The 20,992-nt window shown below is 38.6% G+C and overlaps 1 protein-coding gene across 11 annotated transcripts; it reads left to right on the top strand.

Moving 5' to 3' along the window:
- The first annotated feature begins 1,486 nt into the window (after window positions 1-1,486).
- On the top strand, window positions 1,487-5,304 carry LOC130982685 (FT-interacting protein 3-like). 11 transcript variants are annotated; one of them, XM_057906740.1, is made up of 3 exons: window positions 1,487-1,674; window positions 1,867-1,995; window positions 2,439-5,304. In XM_057906740.1, exons 2-3 carry the CDS (start codon window positions 1,989-1,991, stop codon window positions 4,397-4,399), a joined length of 1,968 nt encoding a protein of 655 aa, XP_057762723.1. In that variant the 5' UTR covers window positions 1,487-1,674; window positions 1,867-1,988; the 3' UTR covers window positions 4,400-5,304. The 11 variants fall into 11 exon arrangements, 9 of the variants coding, with proteins under 9 accessions (XP_057762723.1, XP_057762721.1, XP_057762724.1 ...); XM_057906738.1 differs by having other exon boundaries at window positions 2,409-5,304; XM_057906741.1 differs by having other exon boundaries at window positions 1,506-1,674; window positions 1,920-1,995.
- The last annotated feature ends 15,688 nt before the right edge of the window (window positions 5,305-20,992 follow it).

The raw sequence follows: 20,992 nt of genomic DNA, 5'->3' as shown, positions 1-20,992 counted from the left end.
CCAAAAATAAAGTAATTTTTTATATAAATCATAGCTATTAAAATTAAAAAAAATATAATAGTAATCAAAACATAGATCTAAACGAAAAAATCATTATTTATAATTTATGACAATTAATTTAGATAAAATGCTTAAGTAAAATATTGAAGATTAGTGATTTTGGATGTGTCTATTTTTATTTATGATATGTTTAAGAAAAAATAAATTGGATTAAAAGTAAATAAAATAAAAAATTTTCTATCCGTATTCAATAATACTAATAAAAAATGATATGAGAAGAGTGAGATAAATGATAACTGATAAAAGTGACGTTAAGGTAGCCAAGTGGAGTAAGTGCAAAATTGCTCTAATAACGAGTTTTGATGAGAGTTTTAAAGAGAAGGATAACTGACGGAGAAGTGAATTAAAAAGGGTAATACTGAAAAGAAATCTTGGACACTAAATTCATGTATTGCTATTATATATTGTTATAGATTATATATTATTATAGATATGTTAAAATATAATTAACATCAATTAAGATCAATATTCTAATAAAATAATATTAATTGATTCTAACTGATATTAATTATATTCTAATAATATGATCTGTATCACTCAAGAATACTGGTGATCATTGTAGTTAATTAATTCGTAGTTACAATCACAAAGATCTTGAATCTGTTTGTGTTTATTTTAGTTTCTAGGGGTCTTAAATTCTAAGAAATCAAAATTGAGAGAGCTTCGAGATCAGTTGTCAAAACAAGACACTGCCAAGAGATCTCCTCAAGTGGAAGAAGACATACAAAGTTTTTGATGAATTAAAAGAAAGTAAATGTTTAATAAATTTGAGTGGTTACTTAATTATGAATTAATTTCTCGTGGACTCATGGGACAAATAATGAAGCCTAAGGAAGCAAAACAATGGGAACAGGTGTTATTGTTGTGTTAGTACTTAGTATTTTGAGCCTTATCTTCATTGTTCTTGCTTTTTCCTTTACATAATTTCCCTCTCTCTTCCTTTATATGTGCTGTGCCCATTTTTTGAATCATCACTTATTACCATTCACAAAATCAAAGTCAGGAAGTCAGGATTCTTGGGTTAGCTTGTTGTTAACAAATAAAACGTCTCACATAATTAGACCAAGAAAATTGTAGCACCATGACACATTGACACTGCTCATTAACGGTCGAAACGGTAGATTCTAAGATAAATTTGCAACAACCATTATATGAAATATTATTTTTTATATTAAATTATAATTATATTTTAATGTATTTATTTATTTTTTATTTTATTATAAAATAAATTTTTAATTGAACTATAATTAAATTAATTAAATTAATAAAATTAATAAATGAGTAAATCAATAACTAAAATAATTTAATGATCGATTTGGTTTTTAAAACCTTGGTTATGAGGGAGGATGAGCCTACCATACATCATAAAACGACAAATGCAGAGCATGGCAGAAATATAAAGTACATAAAACCGGCTATACGCAAAGGAAACCTCTTGGTGTCGGTTATTACCATGAAGGTGAAAGCAGACTTTTTAGGGGGCACCGCAGAACAAGCAAGTCCTTCAGTTTTACTTGGCGATTTTCGGTCCTAGAGTTCTGAAACGCGCCTCAAATCAATGTTTGCTGCTATTTCCTCCAACTGGGTGTCGTAATAGGACACGGTTCTGTCAAGGTTCTATAATTTTGCCATTTCCTACTCCTAGTCAGCTTTGTCAGCACTCAGTCTTCACATTTTTTATGCTATCTTAACTTTGCTTTCCCATAGTTTTGTTCTTAATTTCCTCAACTTTATTTTTTTCTCTCGCTCTTAAATTTTAATTTTATCGTGAAATATAATGTTAGCTGATCCTGTCTATTCGCCCAGATGTATACTTGGTTTAAAACTAATGGGTACTTGCCTTTGCCTGTGTGATGAAGACTGAAGTCATATACGATTAAATTTGCGTCAAAACCATTATGTTTTAGAGAAAGAGGGCGTGGGATCTAATGGAAGGTAATGCCTTTGTGAATATTAAGTAAAATTCAATGATCAATGGTCAATGGTCAATGGTTTTAGAAATTTATGAGATACATAACAGTGACGTATAACAACCATGCTATGTAGTTATACATAAATACATAGCTAATTCAATAGATAATTTTTTGTATACATCTAGTATTTTTGAATAACAATAAAAGAAAAAAAAAGAAGAAGAAAAAGGCCAAAATAACTGAGGTTCGTAGGTCATATTATCGATAGGCACAAATGACTATGAACTCCATCGCATTCGTCTTCCTAGCTTTTATTACATGCTACGTTCTGGACTTATTTTGGATTATGGAGAAATATTTGGTTTGGCTATATTAATACTTAGTGCATCCGATGATTACTTTGTTTTCTTTCATTTTGTATGGTTACTAATGAAGTAATGATGGAAAACAAATCAAACGCAGCAGACTCGGAAAACTCAAAAGCTATGGACTCAAACCCAAGCGATAACACCGTGTCTTCGCGCATACAAATTGGACCTCAACTTGCAGATGAGTCATTGGAGAAGGGTAAAATTACGAGTTCAACCAATGATTTAGTGAAGCCATTTACAGAGGCATGCCATTCTGAAGCTGCAAATGTTCCTTTTGATCGGTTCACAGGACCAAAAGTTTATCACTCCCCAAAACTATGGCACCTTCGAGTTTCGGTTATTGAAGCAGAGCATATCATGCCAGGGCACAGAGGAGCAGAGTTGGTGAGGTTCCCCGAGTTCGTTATCAAAGTCCAAGTTGGAGACTTTCATCTGAGTACTGCAATTGCTGCTCCTAGCTCCACTCGAAGCTTCTCCAATCCTTTCTGGAATGAAGACTTGTTGTTTGCGGTTGATGAGCCGTTTGTAAATTCATTGCAGGTTACGGTTCAGGACCGGATACAATCGGACAATGAGATTGTTGTGGCTACGGGGAAAGTTTTAATGGATACTATAGAGAAGCGAGTTGATGAAAGACCTGTTACTTCGAGTTGGTTCAATCTTGAAAGCCACCACGGAAAATCAGGTGATAAGAACAAGGCAAGTACAAGGTTTGTTCCTCGGATTCACCTACGAGTCTTTTTAGATGGAGGTTACCATGTGTTTGATGAGGTCAAAATGAATAAGAGCGACCACCTTATTGGGGTGCTTTATATGAAAATCCTTGGTGCCAGGGGGCTTGAGCCAGTGCAAATAAAGGATACTATTGGTGAAGAGCAGCCTGTGACTAATGCATATTGTGTTGCAAAGTATGGGCAAAAATGGTGTCGAACTCGCAATGTGGTTGATAGCTTGTCGCCAGAGTGGAATGAGGAATACAGTTGGGAAGTTTATGATCTCTGTACTGTTGTTACTATTGGGGTTTTCTATGACCGTAGGATCATTGAAAATGTTGATGATGATGATGAAGAAGCTTCTTCAGATGATTGTATTGGGAAAGTGAAAATCAGATTGTCCATACTTGATACTGATAGAACTTACACTCACTCTTACCCTCTGCTGATCATGCTTCCATCTGGAGTGAAGAGAACGGGTGAAATTCATTTGAGCACGAGGCTTTCGTGTTCGAATGTGTCTAACATGCTGCTTAGATACACAATGCCATTGGTTCCCATGATGCATTATGGGGAACCCATAACCGAGGGTCAACGTACTAACTTGACTAACCAGGCCAAGAGCATGTTGGTATCCAGGCTGAGTAGAGAAGAGCCACCACTGGGAAGGAAGGTGGTAGAGTACATGCTTGAAGATGATATGTGGAACTTAAGGATAAGCAAAGCCAATTTTTACAGGATGATGGGCGTAGGCTCGGGGCTTTTTGCCATGTTTAGGCTTCTGAATGAAATTCGTAACTGGCAAAAGCCAGCGCATTTGATACTATTCATTGTCATTGTAGTCACGCTAATGATGCATCCAAAGTTAATCATTCTGGCCTATATATTATACATCGGGTTAGCGGGGTTGGCGAACTATCGTTGTCGACCACGCCACCCACCTGGTATTGATGCCAGACTTTCACAAGCTGACGGCAGTCACCCCGATGAGCTTGACGAAGAGTTTGATACGATCCCTACAACTCGTCCCGATGATATTGTTAGGATGAGGTATGATAGGCTGAGATCTATTGCAGGAAGGTTTCAAACTGTGGTTGGAGATCTGACATCACTGCTAGAACGACTCCAAGCATTGGTGAATTGGAGAGATCCAAGAGCCACCACCTTATTTTTGGTGTTTTGCTTGGTTAGTGCTTTTGCTTCCTATGTTGTGCCCATCCGGGTTCTGATTGCGCTCTTCGGAATGTACTGGTTGAGACCACCATGGTTCAGAAGCAAATCGCCCCCTCTAGCTCTTAACTTCTTCCGTAGATTGCCATCTAAGGATGATTGTTTCTTTTGAACGCATGGATAAGACTGGAATTGGGAAGTAAGCTGGCTCCTTTTTTTTCATCCTTTTCTATAAGAAAATATGATTTATAATATTTTGCTATTGTTATACTGTCTTGTTACTGTTTTTAGTTAAAAAAAAAAATTTTAACAGTAATGCTAAGGTCTAAGAAAATAATAATCTAAGCGTTAAATCTATTTCACTATTTTTATTAATTATTTGGATCACTTTTATTATGAAGTATGAACGTTGTTTCCATACCTGCAAACTAGAATAGAAGTTGTAATGACTAGAGATTTCTAACTTTACTCTCTTCTTTCTGTTAGGGTTGAAGCCTTTTTACCCTTGTGGCCTCCAAGAGGGAGGCTGCCGCCGCCACCGCTATCTTGGTAAGGTGGTGGCCTCCCTCCCCCCCTTTCCCCTCTCTTCTCCTTTTTCTTTACTCTATTCTCTCTCTTTTTTCTTCTTTTGGTTTCTTTCAGTTTTCTTTGTTTAATTTCTGTTTTCTAATATCCCTATGTGGTGTATTTTCTCTCCTTTTGTGGTGGTTTATTGTCCTCCCTTTATGGGTAGTATGGGTACGTTGGTACAGATCTATCAGATCTTGGAGTATACACTGAAGTTCACTTGTTGTTCATGGAAATATCTTCAGACTAGAGGAGGATTCGACTTTAAGCAGAGAAGAAGAACAGAATTTTTAACATGTTGCATCACTTTTAGTGTTGATTTAGAAATCATAGAGATTCAGATCTGTCTATGTTTCTACTGGTTAAGATTCTTTGTAATCGAACGTTGGGCTTACTTTCAGTTTATAGTTCAGCATAGAATTTATCTAATCATCTTCTCTAATTTTAGATCTAACTTATCTCTATCATCTGTAAGTGCCGTTTGGCTTTCCTTTAAATGATATGTTTCCTTCTGTCAAAAAAAAAAAAGAAAATAATAATCTAAAGTAACTTTAATATAAGAAAAATCCAAGACTTGTGTTTTCTAACATGTTAAGAGCAATATCTGTTAATTAACCTAATCAAACTATTGAATCTTTAGCAACCATTAGATAATAGATAGGTGAAAATTGCCATAATCTAATAAATATGTTAACTCATTAAATAGTGACAGTATTAAATTCTCTTTTAGAAAATACAAACACTAGATTAAATAATTAAACAGGCAAGTCATTAAGATTGCTACTGTCGAAAATTTAGAAAAAAAATATCAACTAAAATGGTGGAACAATTCCTAATTGTCACAGCCCAAAATGAGTCATGGTTAGCGCTTAGGGAAACCATCCCTAGCTGATGAGCGAAAACTAGTATTCACGGATATTGGCAAGTGCACCAAATCGTTTAAGTAATACCACGGTGACTGAATATCGTTCCCACAAGAATTAATGGATTGAGCAAGAAAATATCGGATTGAATCGCTAATTAAATCAATTGAACCTGGATTAATGAGGGTAGAGACAGTGTCTTGCTTGGAACCTTGAATGCTTAAGGAGGTAGTGATGAACGAGTAATTAATTGTAAGAAAGCAGTGATTGAGAGTGTCAAGGGTTTTAGAGATATTTATTTTTTAGGAAGATTAAACCTTATGTTTATCTATTTTGATGCATGCAAAGATCTTTTCAAGACAAATTATAAATAGTTAAATTTCAATTTCTTGGCAATTCAGTTTATCTTTAATTAATCACTCGCTAATTCTTTGGTCAACTGATTAAGAAAAGAGATTTAGCACAATTCCGATTTAGTTTCAAATAATATTCAAAAGTAGTTCTAGGTCAAATTATATGTCACATATTTAAACTAGTTCTAAACAATTGAGAATTATAAGAAAAATAACGTCGTACACTCTTTAAAAAACTATTTCTAGTCAATCAAAGAGTCATGAGAAAGAGTTTTCAAGCTATAATTTTGATATTAAAATTTTCAAAGTAATAAACAGATTTTAAAATAAAATTAGAATACTTTTCAATACTTCTAACATTTAAAGAATAAAGAACGAAAATTCAGTTTTGAAAATAGATCAATGCATAACCTTAAAATAAAATAAAACTTAGATTAATAATCCATGAAAATATAAACATAGCTCCTAACCCCTTAACAAAAGAATTAGTGACTCATGCAGAAAGATGAAAGGACACGGCTAGGGTTTCGTGGATCCGAAGACCCTGGATGATCCTCTTTTGTAAACCATGTTTACTTATTTATATTCTAGGTTTACCTAAAATTCAAATTCAAAAGTGGATCTTATCATAATAAGATAACTAATAACAGTATTTTAAATCTTAACTAAAATTAAAAGCAAATCAGCATTAAATCTTATCTTAACAGAATCTTCCATAACCTTAACTATAATTACATCTTCTAGAGGCGTGGGTCTTGGTTAGTGTTGCACTTGGGCTTGTGGCTGGCACACCCACTTATTATGGGTTTTAAGGCGTTGCACGCCTGAGCTTGGCATGGCACGCCTGAGCTTGGCGTGGCACACCAACTTCTTGTATGGCTCCTGGCGTTAAACGCCCTTGTGGTGGTGTTATACGCCATTGTGTGCATGGCTCCCAATCGAAGGCGTTGGACGCCCTAGGTGGCGTTGCACGTCATCTTTCTTTTGTTTTTGGGGCGTTACACACTGATGTGTGGCATTAAACACCAACTTAAAGGGTCTCGAAGGTGTTACACTTCTGTTTTGGGTGTGTAACTTGAAGTCTTGGGCACTGGTTTTGTCACTTGAAAGGTGATGATCGTGCGTGGCTTAAACTAAATGTCCACTATTGAGATATGTGGTGGACGAAATTGTGATCACTAATATTGGCTCTTTGGTATGTACACAAAAACTATTGTGGCTCTTGTTGAATTCACAACTCCGTTCAACTAACCAGCAAGTGTACTGGGTCGTCCAAGTAATAAACCTTACGTGAGTAAGGGTCGATCCCACAGAGATTGTTGGTATGAAGCAAGCTATGGTCACCTTGTAAATCTCAGTCAGGCGGATTAAACATGATACTTGATTAGATTAAAATAAACAATAAAAGGAAATAATAAAAGGGATAGAATACTTATGCAGATTCATTGGTGGGAATTTCAGATAAGCGAATGGAGATACTGTATGGCTCAAGGACGCTTGCTCTCCTACTGCTTCAACTCAATTCTTCTTACTCATTTCCATGGCAAGCTGTGTATAGGGGTTCACCATCAGCGGTGGCTACTTTCAATCCTCTCGGGAAAATGGTCCTCTGCGGCTGTCACTCGCATGGCTAATCGTCTGGAGGCATCACCCATGGTTGATGGTTACATCCCATCCTCGCAGTGAAAACTACGCTCACGCACTCTGTCACAGCACGGCTAATCACTGGTTGGTTCCTGCGCCTACTGGAATAGAATCCCTTGATTCTTTTGCGTCTGTCACTAACGCCCAGCACTTGCAGGTCTGAAGCACGTCACAGTCATTCATTACCGGAATCCTACTCGGAATACCACAGACAAGGTTAGACTTTCCGGATTCCCAGGATCCTACTCGGAATACCACAGACAAGGTGAGACTTTCCGGATCCTCATAAATGCCGCCATCTATCTAGCTTATACCACGAAGATTCTGTTGGGGAATCTAAGAGATACGCATTCAAGCTCTGTTGCATGTAGAACGTAAGTGGTTGTCAATCACGCGCGTTCATAAGTGAGAATGATAATGAGGGTTATCTGATCATCACATTCATCATATTCTTGGGTGCGAATGAATATCTTGGAATAAGAATAAAAGAGAATTGAATAAAAGAAAATAGAACTGCATTAATACTTGAGGTACAGCAGAGCTCCACACCCTTAATCTATGGTGTGCAGAAACTCCACCGTTGAAAATACATAAGTAAAAGGTTCAGGCATGGCCGAATGGCCAGCCCCCTCCATGATCAAGTGACCGAATGAATAATGACTTAAAGTGGTCAAAAGATCACTAATACAATAGTTAAATGTTCTATTTATAATAAACTAGCTCCTAGGGTTTACATGAGTAAGTAATTGATGCATAAATCCACTTCCGGGGCCCACTTGGTGTATGCTTGGGCTGAGCTTGATCAATCCACGAGCTGAGGCTTCTTTTGGAGTTGAACTCCGAGTTATGACGTGTTTTGGGCGTTCAACTCCGGATCATGACGTTTTTCTGGCGTTTAACTCCAGACAGCAGCATGTACTTGGCGTTCAACGCCAAATTACGTCATCAATTTCCGAATAAAGTATGGACTATTATATATTGCTGGAAAGCCCTGGATGTCTACTTTCCAACGCCGTTGAGAGCGCGCCATTTGGAGTTCTGTAGCTCCAGAAAATCCATTTCGAGTGCAGGGAGGTCAGAATCCAACAGCATCAGCAGTCCTTTTGTCAGCCTTTTTCAGAGTTTTGCTCAAATCCCTCAATTTCAGTCAGAATTTACCTGAAATCACAGAAAAACACACAAACTCATAGTAAAGTCCAGAAATGTGAATTTAACATAAAAACTAATGAAAACATCCCTAAAAGTAGCTTGAACTTACTAAAAACTACTTAAAAACAATGCCAAAAAGCGTATAAATTATCCGCTCATCACAACACCAAACTTAAATTGTTGCTTGTCCCCAAGCAACTGAAAATCAAATAGGATAAAAAGAAGAGAATATACTATAAATTCAAAAATATCAATGAATATTAATTATAATTAAATGAGCGGGACTTGTAGCTTTTTGCTTCTGAACAGTTTTGGCATCTCACTTTTTCCTTTGAAGTTCTGAATGATTGGCTTCTCTAGGAACTTAGAATTTTGGATAGTGTTATTGACTTTCCTAGTTAAGCATGTTGATTCTTGAACACAGCTACTTATGAGTCTTGGCCGTGGCCCTAAGCATTTTGTTTTCCAGTATTACCACCAGATACATAAATGCCACAGACACATAGCTGGGTGAACCTTTTCAGATTGTGACTTAGCTTTGCTAAAGTCCCCAGTTAGTGGTGTCCAGAGCTCTTAAGCACACTCTTTTGCCTTGGATCACGACTTTAACCACTTAGTCTCAAGCTTTTCACTTGGACCTTCATGACACAAGCACATGGTTAGGGACAGCTTGATTTAGCCGCTTAGGCCTGGATTTTATTTCCTTGGGCCCTCCTATCCATTGATGCTCAAAGCCTTGGATCCTTTTTACCCTTGCCTTTTGGTTTTAAGGGCTATTGGCTTTTTCTACTGCTCCTTCTTTTTCTATATACTCTTTTTAGCTCCATTTTTTTTTTCGAATGCTTCTTCTTTTTCACTGCTTTTTCTTGCTTCAAGAATCAATTTCATGATTTTTCAGATCATCAATAACATTTCTCTTTGTTCATCATTCTTTCAAGAGCCAACAGTTTTAACATTCATAAACAACAAGATCAAAATTATGCATTGTTCAAGCATTCATTCAGAAAACAAAAGGTATTGTCACCACATCAATATAATTAAACTAAATTCAATGATAAATTCGAAATTCATGTACTTCTTGTTCTTTTGATTTAAAACATTTTTCTTTTAAGAGAGGTGAAGGATTAATGGAATTTATTCATAGCTTTAAGGCATGGTTACATACTAATGATCATGAAATAAAGACACAAAACATAGATAAACACAATATTAAAAACCAAAAAACAGAAAGAAATAAAGAACAAGGAATGAATCCACCTTTAGTGGCGTCTTCTTAAAGAACCAATGGTGCTCTTTGAGCTCCTCTATGTCTCTTCCTTGCTTCTGTTGAATGATTCCTAGTAATTTTGGTGTTCCTCCCCTTAGTTGCTTCCAATATTTGTGTGGAGGACAACTTATCCCCTGAGGTATCTCAGGGATCTCTTGATTTGCAGTCACATGTTCTACCACTGAGCTATGACGGCTTATATTAGTCTTTCCATCTCCCAAGACTCAGAGGTGGAAAGCCTTTATCCCTGTTCCTGCTCATATGAAAGAGAAGAAAACAAGAAAAGAAAGAGGAATCCTCTATGTCACAGTATAGAGATTCCTTTATGTTAGTAGAAAAAGAAGGGACTAGAAGAATGAAGAAGAATTCGGATTTTTAGATGAAGATAGGTGAAGAGAAGTGTTAGTAAATGGTGGACAAAATTGTATCTCTTTATAGAATATGATAATAGAACCTGGTCCAAGATCAACTTCGTTCAACTAACCAGCAAGTGCACTGGGTCGTCCAAGTAATACCTTACGTGAGTAAGGGTCGATCCCACGGAGATTATTGGCTTGAAGCAATCAATGTTTATTTTATTAATCTTAGTCAGGAGGTCAATAGGATTAATTGGATTTTACTTGTAAAAAGCCAAACTACTTAAAATTGTAAGTTGGAATAATAAAGAGTATTATCGTTACTTGTGTGCAGTACTGGAGAATATGTTGGAGTTTTGGAGATGCTTTGTCCTTTGACTTCAACTCTTCCTTGGAATCCTCTTCTTACACGCAGATTCCTTCCATGGCAAGCTCTATGTAGGGTATCACCGTTGTCAGTGGCTACTTCCCATCCTCTCAGTGAAAACGTTCCTATGCTCTGTCACAGCACGGCTAATCATCTGTCGGTTCTCAATCAGGTTGGAATAGAATCCATTGATTCTTTTGCGTCTGTCACTAACGCCCAGCCCTCAGGAGTTTGAAGCACGTCACAGTCATTCAATCCCGGAATCCTACTCGGAATACCACAGACAAGGTTTAGACTTTCCGGATTCTCATGAATGCCGCCATCTATCTAGCTTATACCACGAAGATTCTGTTGGGGAATCTAAGAGATATTCATTCAGTCTGATGTAGAACGGAGGTGGTTGTCAGGCACACGTTCATGGATTGAGGAAGGTGATGAGTGTCACGGATCACCACCTTCTTCACAATTAAGCGCGAATAAACATCTTAGATAAGAACAAGCGTGTTTGAATGGAAAACAAAGGAATTGTATTAAATCATCGAGACGCTGCAGAGCTCCTCACCCCCAACAATGGAGTTTAGAGACTCATGCCGTCAAAAGTATGTAATTCAGATCTGAAAATGTCATGAGGTACAAGAAATGTCTGTAAAAGTTGTTTAAATAGTAAACTAGTAACCTAGGTTTACAGAAATTGAATAAACTAAGATAGTTGGTGCAGAAATCCACTTCTGGGGCCCACTTGGTGTGTGCTGGGGCTGAGATTAAAGCTATCCACGAGTAGAGGCCTTTCTTGGCGTTAAACTCCAGGTTATGACGTGTTTTGGGCGTTCAACTCCGGATCATGACGTTTTTCTGGCGTTTAACTCCAGACAGCAGCATGAACTTGGCGTTCAACGCCAAGTTACGTCGTCTATCCTTGCGCAAAGTATGAACTATTATATATTGCTGGAAAGCCCTGGATGTCTACTTTCCAACGCCGTTGAGAGCGCGCCAATTGGACTCCTGTAGCTCCAGAAAATCCATTTCGAGTGCAGGGAGGTCAGGATCCAACAGCATCAGCAGTCCTTTTTCAGCCTTAGTCAGATTTTTGCTCAGCTCCCTCAATTTCAGCCAGAAAATACCTGAAATTACAGAAAAATGCACACACTCATAGTAAAGTCCAGAAATATGATTTTTGCCTAAAAACTAATAATATTTAACTAAAAACTAATTAAAACATGCTAAAATCTACATGAAATTACCCCCAAAAAGCGTATAAAATATCCGCTCATCACAACACCAAACTTAAACTGTTGCTTGTCCTCAAGCAACTAGATGAATAAAATAGGCTTTAGCATAAATTAAGAAGTAATAATATTTTAGAGTTTTAAATGAAGCTCATATTCTTATTAGATGAGCGGGGCTTGTAGCTTTTTGTTTCTGAACAGTTTTGGCATCCCCCTGTATCTTTAAATTTTCAGAATGATTGGCATCCTTAGGAACTCAGAATTCAGATAGTATTATTGACTCTCCTAGTGTAGTATGTTGATTCTTGAACACAGTTATTTTATGAGTCTTGGCTGTGGCCCTAAGCACTTTGTTTTCCAGTATTACCACCAGATACATAAATGCCACAGACACATAACTGGGTGAACCTTTTCAGATTGTGACTTAGCTTTGCTAAAGTCCCCAGTTAGTGGTGTCCAGAGCTCTTAAGCACACTCTTTTGCTTTGGATCACGACTTTAACCACTCAGTCTCAAGCTTGTAACTTGGACCTGCATGCCACAAGCATATGGTTAGGGACAGCTTGGTTTAGCCGCTTAGGCCTGGATTTTATTTCCTTGGGCCCTCCTATCCATTGATGCTCAAAGCCTTGGATCCCTTTTTACTCTTGCCTAGTGCTCATGGCTTGTGAATATTTTTTTTTTTGAACTGCTTTTTCTTGCTTCAAGAATCAATTTCATGATTTTTCAGATCATCAATAATATTTTTCGTGTTCCTCATCCTTTCAGGAGCCAATATTCATCAAATTCAAAGTACAATTTATGCACTGTTCAAGCATTCATTCAGAGAACAAAAAGTATTGCCACCACATATAATTAATTATAGTCTTTATTACTAAGAACTCATAAATATAGATTACTTCTTTATTCTAAAAAATTCTACTACTTTATTCATGCCTGATGATGATGAGAAAAATAAATTATAGCTTAATTGGAAATAAAATTAAAATAGACATACTAATTACTACTAAATATCTCCTAAGGTGAATTTCTATAATAATACTATCACTAAGTTAAAGCAGAAAAAATTGGAACTCAGCAACCTGTTGTTTTGAGGATTAGATGTTCCTCTGATCTGTGGAGTGTGGTTCAAGGATTAATTTTTGGCGCTTCAGCTCCCTTAGATCACGCCCTTGCTCCTCCTGTTCCTTGAGCAGTTTGCAAATCATGCTACTTTGATTATTCTGTTCTTCCTTTATTTGATCCATAGCTTCTTGCAATCTGGAAATAGAAGCCTCAAGATGTTCCCAGTATTCGAATTGGGGCAGTTCTGGGAGAGCTTCTGGTGCTCTCTTCTTGGTTGAATCATCTTGTTGCTGTTGTCTGACCATTGATATTCCAGTAATGGGCTTTTCAATTAGGATATATTCAGTTATTCCCATCTTTACTCCAGCATCTTTGCAGAGCATAGAGATTAAGCTTGGATATGCCAATCTGGCGTCCTTAGAGTTCCTGTTTGCTATTTTGTATAGCTCACATGAGATCAGCTGATGGACTTCTACCTCTTTTCCCAACATGATGCAGTGAATCATGACAGCTCTTTTGATGGTTACTTCAGAACGGTTGCTGGTGGGTAATATGGAACGCCCAATAAAATCCAGCCAGCCTCTGGCTACTGGTTTTAGATCTTCCCTTTTGAGTTGAACAGGGATGCCAGTCGTGCTGGTGGTCCACTTGGCTCCAGGGATGCATATATCTTCCAAGATCTTGTCCAATCCTTTATTGACCCTCATCATTCTCCTATTAAAGGAGTCTGGGTCATCTTTCAGTTGAGGAATCTTGAATATCTCCCTGATCTTGTCAGCATTGGTATGAATGATCTTTCCTCTGACTACTATCTTATGGTCAAAGAGGGCGGCTCCAATGATTCTTTGCCTTTCTGTCTGCCATAAATTAGCATAAAATTCCTGAACCATGTTCTTCCCCACTTTCGTTTCAGGATTGGTCAGAATTTCCCAATTCCTGTTTCGAATTTGCTCTTGGATCTCCGGATATTCATCTTCTTTCAGATCAAATCTGACTTCCGGGATCACTGATCTGTGACTCATTATCTTGTAGTAATGGTCTGAATGTTCTTTAGTTAAGAACTTCCCTTGATTCCAAAGTGGCTTTGGAGTGCTTTCTTTCTTGCCCTTTTGGGTGGGTTGCTTTCCTCTAGGGGCCTTGAATTTGATGATCACGGATAACCACACCAAACTTAGAGCTTTGCTTGTCCTCAAACAATAGAGAAGAAAGAAGAGGGATAGGAGGAGAGCAATTGTGGGATGGTGATGATGAGGAAGGCGTCGAACACAAGATATAGGGAGGGGGGGTGGGAAATTTTCGAAAAATAAGAAAGAGATAAAATAGAAGATATGATTTTAAAAGATATGATCAGAAAAAGATATAATTTTTTTTAAAAGAGAAAGATATGAATAACAATTTAAAAGATCAAATTTGAAATTTACTTTTGAAAAAGATTTTTAAAATAATTAAGTTTTGAAAACAAATTTGAAAGGATGTTGGATTGGATTTGAAAGCCATTTGGTTTTATAAATTAAGATACATTTGATATTTTGAAAAAGAGATTTTAAAAATTTGGATTTTTAGAACACTAATTTGGATTGAGGGGTGATGATTTAAAATATGTTTATGCAAGAAATCATGGTTTGAAACATAAAAAAATAAAAAATTTGGATTAAATACGAAATTGTACCTCCTCCCACCATCCTGGCGTTAAACGCCCACATGGTGCATGGTTTGGGCGTTTAACGCCCAATTGTTGCTTCTCCTGGGCGTTCAACGCCCATTTGGTGCTTCTTTCTGGCGTTGAACGCCAGGAAGTCCTTCGTCACTGGGCGTTTTTCTGAACGCCCAGGATGCTAGCAGACTGGCGTTAAACGCCCGGAAGGTGCATCTTTCTGGCGTTTAACGCCCAGAAGATGCTCCTTTCTGGCGTTTAACGCCCACATGGCTACCTTTACTGGCGTTAAACGCCCAGTGGGAGCTTCTTTTGGGCGTTTAACGCCCAAAGTATTTCTTACTGGCTTTTTCATGCCAGTGAGCTTCCAAATTTCCCTGTAACTCTGTGACTTCAACCAATTGCTATTTCACCTTTGAAGATGTTTGGACTCAAAACCTGAAACAAAATCAATTAATTAATTAATACGAATAAAATTAAATTTTGTGATTGGCTGGGTTGCCTCCCAGCAAGCGCTTCTTTAATGTCATTAGCTGGACTTATTACTGAGTTTTAATTAAGTCTCAGTCTTGAGCATTCTTGCTCGAAATTATCTTCAAGATAGTGTTTAACTCTTTGTCCATTAACAATGAACTTTTTGTTAGAGTCACTATCCTGAAGTTCTATGTATCCATATGGTGATACGCTTGTAATTATATATGGACCTCTCCACCGGGATTTTAATTTCCCAGGGAATAATTTGAGCCTTGAATTAAATAACAGAACTTTCTGTCCTGGCTCAAAGACTCTGGATGACAATTTCTTATCATGCCATCTTTTTGCTTTCTCCTTGTAAATTTTTGCATTTTCGAAAGCATTGAGTCTAAATTCCTCTAGCTCATTTAACTGGAGTAATCGTCTTTCTCCAGCTAACTTGGCATCAAGGTTCAGGAATCTGGTTGCCCAGTAGGCCTTGTGTTCCAATTCCACTGACAAGTGACACGCCTTTCCATACACAAGCTGGTATGGAGAGGTCCCTATAGGGGTCTTAAATGCTGTTCTGTATGCCCACAGAGCATCATCCAAGCTTCTTGCCCAATCCTTTCTACGGTTAATTACAGTCCGTTCCAGGATTCTTTTGAGTTCTCTATTTGAGACTTCAGCTTACCCGTTAGTTTGTGGATGATATGGAGTAGCCACCCTATGGTTGACTCCATAACGTACCAGGGCAGAGTAAAGCTGTTTATTAGAGAAATGAGTGCCCCCATCACTGATTAACACTCTAGGGACACCAAATCTGCTGAAGATATGTTTCTGGAGGAATTTCAACACTGTTTTAGTGTCATTAGTGGGTGTTGCAATAGCCTCCACCCATTTGGATACATAATCCACTGCCACCAGAATGTAAGTGTTTGAGTATGATGGTGGGAAAGGTCCCATGAAGTCAATACCCCATACATCAAACAACTCAATCTCCAAGATTCCTTGTTGAGGCATGGCGTAACTGTGAGGTAGGTTGCCTGATCTTTGGCAACTGTCACAATTAAGCACAAATGCTCGGGAATCTTTATAGAGAGTAGGCCAGTAGAAACCACTTTGGAGGACTCTTGTGGCTGTTCGCTCACTTCCGAAATGCCCTCCATACTGTGATCCATGGCAATGCCAAAGGATCTTCTGTGCTTCCTCTTTAGGCACACATCTACGGATTACTCCGTCTGCACATCTCTTGAAGAGATATGGTTCATCCCAAAGATAGTACTTTGCATCTGTGATTAATTTCTTTGATTGCACCCTACTGTACTCTTTGGGTATGAATCTCACTGCCTTGTAGTTTGCAATGTCTGCAAACCATGGCACTTCCTGGATGGTAAACAGTTGCTCATCCGGAAAGGTTTCAGAGATCTCAGTGAGAGGGAGGGACGCCCCTTCTACTGGTTCTATTCGGGACAGGTGATCTGCTACTTGATTTTCTGTCCCTTTTCTGTCTCTTATTTCTATATCAAACTCTTGCAAAAGCAACACCCATCTAATGAGTCTGGGTTTTGAATCCTGCTTTGTGAGTAGATATTTAAGAGCAGCATGATCAGTGTACACGATCACTTTTGATCCTACTAAATAGGATCTGAATTTATCAATGGCGTAAACCACTGCAAGTAGCTCTTTTTCTGTGGTTGTGTAATTTTTCTGTGCATCATTTAGAACACGGCTAGCATAGTAAATGACGTGCAGAAGCTTGTCATGCCTTTGTCCCAATACTGCACCAATGGCATGGTCACTGGCATCACACATTAATTCAAATGGTAATGTCCAGTCTGGTGCAGAGATGATTGGTGCTGAGACCAATTTAGCTTTCAGGGTCTCAAATGCCTGCAAACACTCTTTATCAAAGATAAATGGCGTGTCAGCAGCTAGCAGGTTGCTCAGAGGTTTGGCGATTTTTGAAAAATCCTTTATAAACCTCCTATAGAATCCTGCATGCCCCAGAAAGCTTCTGATTGCCTTAACATTGGCAGGTGGTGGTAATTTTTCAATTACTTCTACCTTAGCTTGATCCACCTCTATTCCCTTGTTCGAAATTTTGTGCCCAAGGACAATTCCTTCAGTCACCATAAAGTGACATTTTCCCAGTTTAAAACCAGGTTAGTCTCTTGGCATCTTTTCAGAACAAGTGCTAAATGGTTAAGGCAGGAGCTAAATGAGTCTCCAAATACTGAAAAGTCATCCATGAAGACTTCCAGAAATTTTTCCACCATATCAGAGAAAATAGAGAGCATGCACCTCTGAAAGGTTGGAGGTGCATTGCACAGGCCAAATGGCATCCTTCTGTATGCAAATACTCCAGATGGGCATGTGAACGCCGTTTTCTCCTGATCCTGGGGATCTACTGCAATTTGATTATAACCTGAATATCCATCCAGGAAGCAGTAGTATTCATGACCTGCTAGTCTTTCTAGCATCTGGTCTATGAATGGTAAAGGAAAATGATCCTTTCTGGTGGCTGTATTGAGCCTTCTATAATCAATACACATACGCCACCCTGTAACTGTTCTTGTAGGAACCAGTTCATTTTTTTCATTATGAATCACTGTCATGCCACCTTTCTTAGGGACAACTTGGACAGGACTCACCCAGGGGCTGTCAGAAATAGGATAAATAATCCCAGCCTCTAGTAATTTAGTGACCTCTTTCTGCACCACTTCTTTCATAGCTGGATTCAGCCGCCTTTGTGGTTGAACCACTGGCTTGGCGTCATCCTCCAGCAAGATTTTGTGCATGCATCTGGCTGGGCTAATGCCCTTAAGATCACTAATGGACCACCCAAGAGCTGTCTTGTGCGTCCTTAGCACTTGAATTAGTGCTTCCTCTTCCTGTGGCTCTAAGGTAGAGCTTATAATTACAGGAAAGGTATCACCTTCTCCCAGAAATGCATATTTCAGGGAAGGTGGTAGTGGTTTGAGTTTGGGTTTTGGAGGTTTCTCCTCTTCTTGAGGGATTTTCAGAGGTTCTATTATCTTCTCTGACTCCTCCAAATCAGGCTGAACATCTTTAAAGATGTTTTCTAGCTCTGATTCCAAACTCTCAGCCATATTGACCTCTCTTACCAGAGAATCAATAATATCAACACTCATGCAGTCATTTGGGGTGTCTGGATGTTGCATTGCTTTGACAACATTTAACTTGAACTCCTCCTCATTGACTCTCAAGGTTACTTCCCCTTTTTGGACATCAATGAGGGTTCGGCCAGTTGCTAGGAAAGGTCTTCCTAGAATGAGAGTTGCACTCTTGTGCTCCTCCATTTCCAGCACCACAAAGTCAGTAGGAAAGGCAAATGGCCCAACCTTGACAATCATATCTTCAATCACGCCTGATGGGTACTTAATGGAGCCATCAGCAAGTTGAAGACATATCCTGGTTGGTTTAATTTCTTCAGTTAAACCAAGCTTTCTGATAGTAGATGCAGGTATTAAGTTGATACTTGCCCCAAGATCACATAAAGCTTGCTTGGTACAATTACCCTCTAATGTGCATGGTATCATAAAGCTCCCAGGATCTTTAAGCTTCTCAGGTAAGCTTTTCAGAATGACTGCACTGCATTCTTCAGTGAGGTAGACTTTTTCAGTTTCCCTCCAATCCTTCTTATGACTTAGGATTTCTTTCATGAACTTAGCATAAGAAGGTATTTGCTCAAGTGCTTCTGCAAACGGAATCTTTATTTCAAGAGTCCTGAGATAGTCTGCAAAGCGGGCAAATTGCTTATCCTGTTCCGCTTGGCGGAGTTTTTGAGGATAAGGCATTTTGGCTTTGTATTCCTCAACCTTAGTTGCTGCAGGTTTATTACCTACAGAAGTGGGTTGGGAAGCCTTTTTAGAAAGGTCAACACTTGTATGTGACTGATTCCCTACTGGCATTTGAATGCCAGTGGTGGGAGCTGGAGTGGCGTTAGACGCCACTTCCTTGTTTGTTACTGGCGTTTGAACGCCAGAACCATGCTCCCTTTGGGCGTTCAACGCCGGATTCATGCTTGTTTCTGGCGTTGAACGCCAGGAATGAGCATGGGCTGGGCGTTCAGCGCCAGCATTATTCCTCTCTGGGCTCTGATTGTCCTCAGAGGGATTTTTAGTATCCTCTTGTTCATTTCTTGGTTTCCTGCTGCTTTGAAGTGAGGTATTTAATGTTTTCCCACTTCTTAATTGAACTGCTTGGCATTCTTCTGTTATTTGTTTTGACAGTTGCTTTTCTGTCTGCTTTAATTGCACTTCCATGTTCCTGTTAGCCATTCTTGTTTCCTGTAATATTTCCTTGAATTCGGCTAGTTGCTGAGTTAGAAAATCTAATTGCTGATTGAATTCATTAGCCTGATCCACTGGACTGAGTTCTGCAGTTACTGAGTTAGAAATTGTATCTCTTTATAGAATATGATAATAGAACCTGGTCCAAGATCAACTTCGTTCAACTAACCAGCAAGTGCACTGGGTCGTCCAAGTAATACCTTACGTGAGTAAGGGTCGATCCCACGGAGATTATTGGCTTGAAGCAATCAATGTTTATTTTATTAATCTTAGTCAGGAGGTCAATAGGATTAATTGGATTTTACTTGTAAAAAGCCAAACTACTTAAAATTGTAAGTTGGAATAATAAAGAGTATTATCGTTACTTGTGTGCAGTACTGGAGAATATGTTGGAGTTTTGGAGATGCTTTGTCCTTTGACTTCAACTCTTCCTTGGAATCCTCTTCTTACACGCAGATTCCTTCCATGGCAAGCTCTATGTAGGGTATCACCGTTGTCAGTGGCTACTTCCCATCCTCTCAGTGAAAACGTTCCTATGCTCTGTCACAGCACGGCTAATCATCTGTCGGTTCTCAATCAGGTTGGAATAGAATCCATTGATTCTTTTGCGTCTGTCACTAACGCCCAGCCCTCAGGAGTTTGAAGCACGTCACAGTCATTCAATCCCGGAATCCTACTCGGAATACCACAGACAAGGTTTAGACTTTCCGGATTCTCATGAATGCCGCCATCTATCTAGCTTATACCACGAAGATTCTGTTGGGGAATCTAAGAGATATTCATTCAGTCTGATGTAGAACGGAGGTGGTTGTCAGGCACACGTTCATGGATTGAGGAAGGTGATGAGTGTCACGGATCACCACCTTCTTCACAATTAAGCGCGAATAAACATCTTAGATAAGAACAAGCGTGTTTGAATGGAAAACAAAGGAATTGTATTAAATCATCGAGACGCTGCAGAGCTCCTCACCCCCAACAATGGAGTTTAGAGACTCATGCCGTCAAAAGTATGTAATTCAGATCTGAAAATGTCATGAGGTACAAGAAATGTCTGTAAAAGTTGTTTAAATAGTAAACTAGTAACCTAGGTTTACAGAAATTGAATAAACTAAGATAGTTGGTGCAGAAATCCACTTCTGGGGCCCACTTGGTGTGTGCTGGGGCTGAGATTAAAGCTATCCACGAGTAGAGGCCTTTCTTGGCGTTAAACTCCAGGTTATGACGTGTTTTGGGCGTTCAACTCCGGATCATGACGTTTTTCTGGCGTTTAACTCCAGACAGCAGCATGAACTTGGCGTTCAACGCCAAGTTACGTCGTCTATCCTTGCGCAAAGTATGAACTATTATATATTGCTGGAAAGCCCTGGATGTCTACTTTCCAACGCCGTTGAGAGCGCGCCAATTGGACTCCTGTAGCTCCAGAAAATCCATTTCGAGTGCAGGGAGGTCAGGATCCAACAGCATCAGCAGTCCTTTTTCAGCCTTA

Source organism: Arachis stenosperma, chromosome 5 (assembly GCF_014773155.1).
Source record: "Arachis stenosperma cultivar V10309 chromosome 5, arast.V10309.gnm1.PFL2, whole genome shotgun sequence".
In the NCBI taxonomy this organism is placed as follows: Eukaryota; Viridiplantae; Streptophyta; class Magnoliopsida; order Fabales; family Fabaceae; genus Arachis; species Arachis stenosperma.
This window is presented reverse-complemented; position numbering and strand designations above follow the sequence as displayed.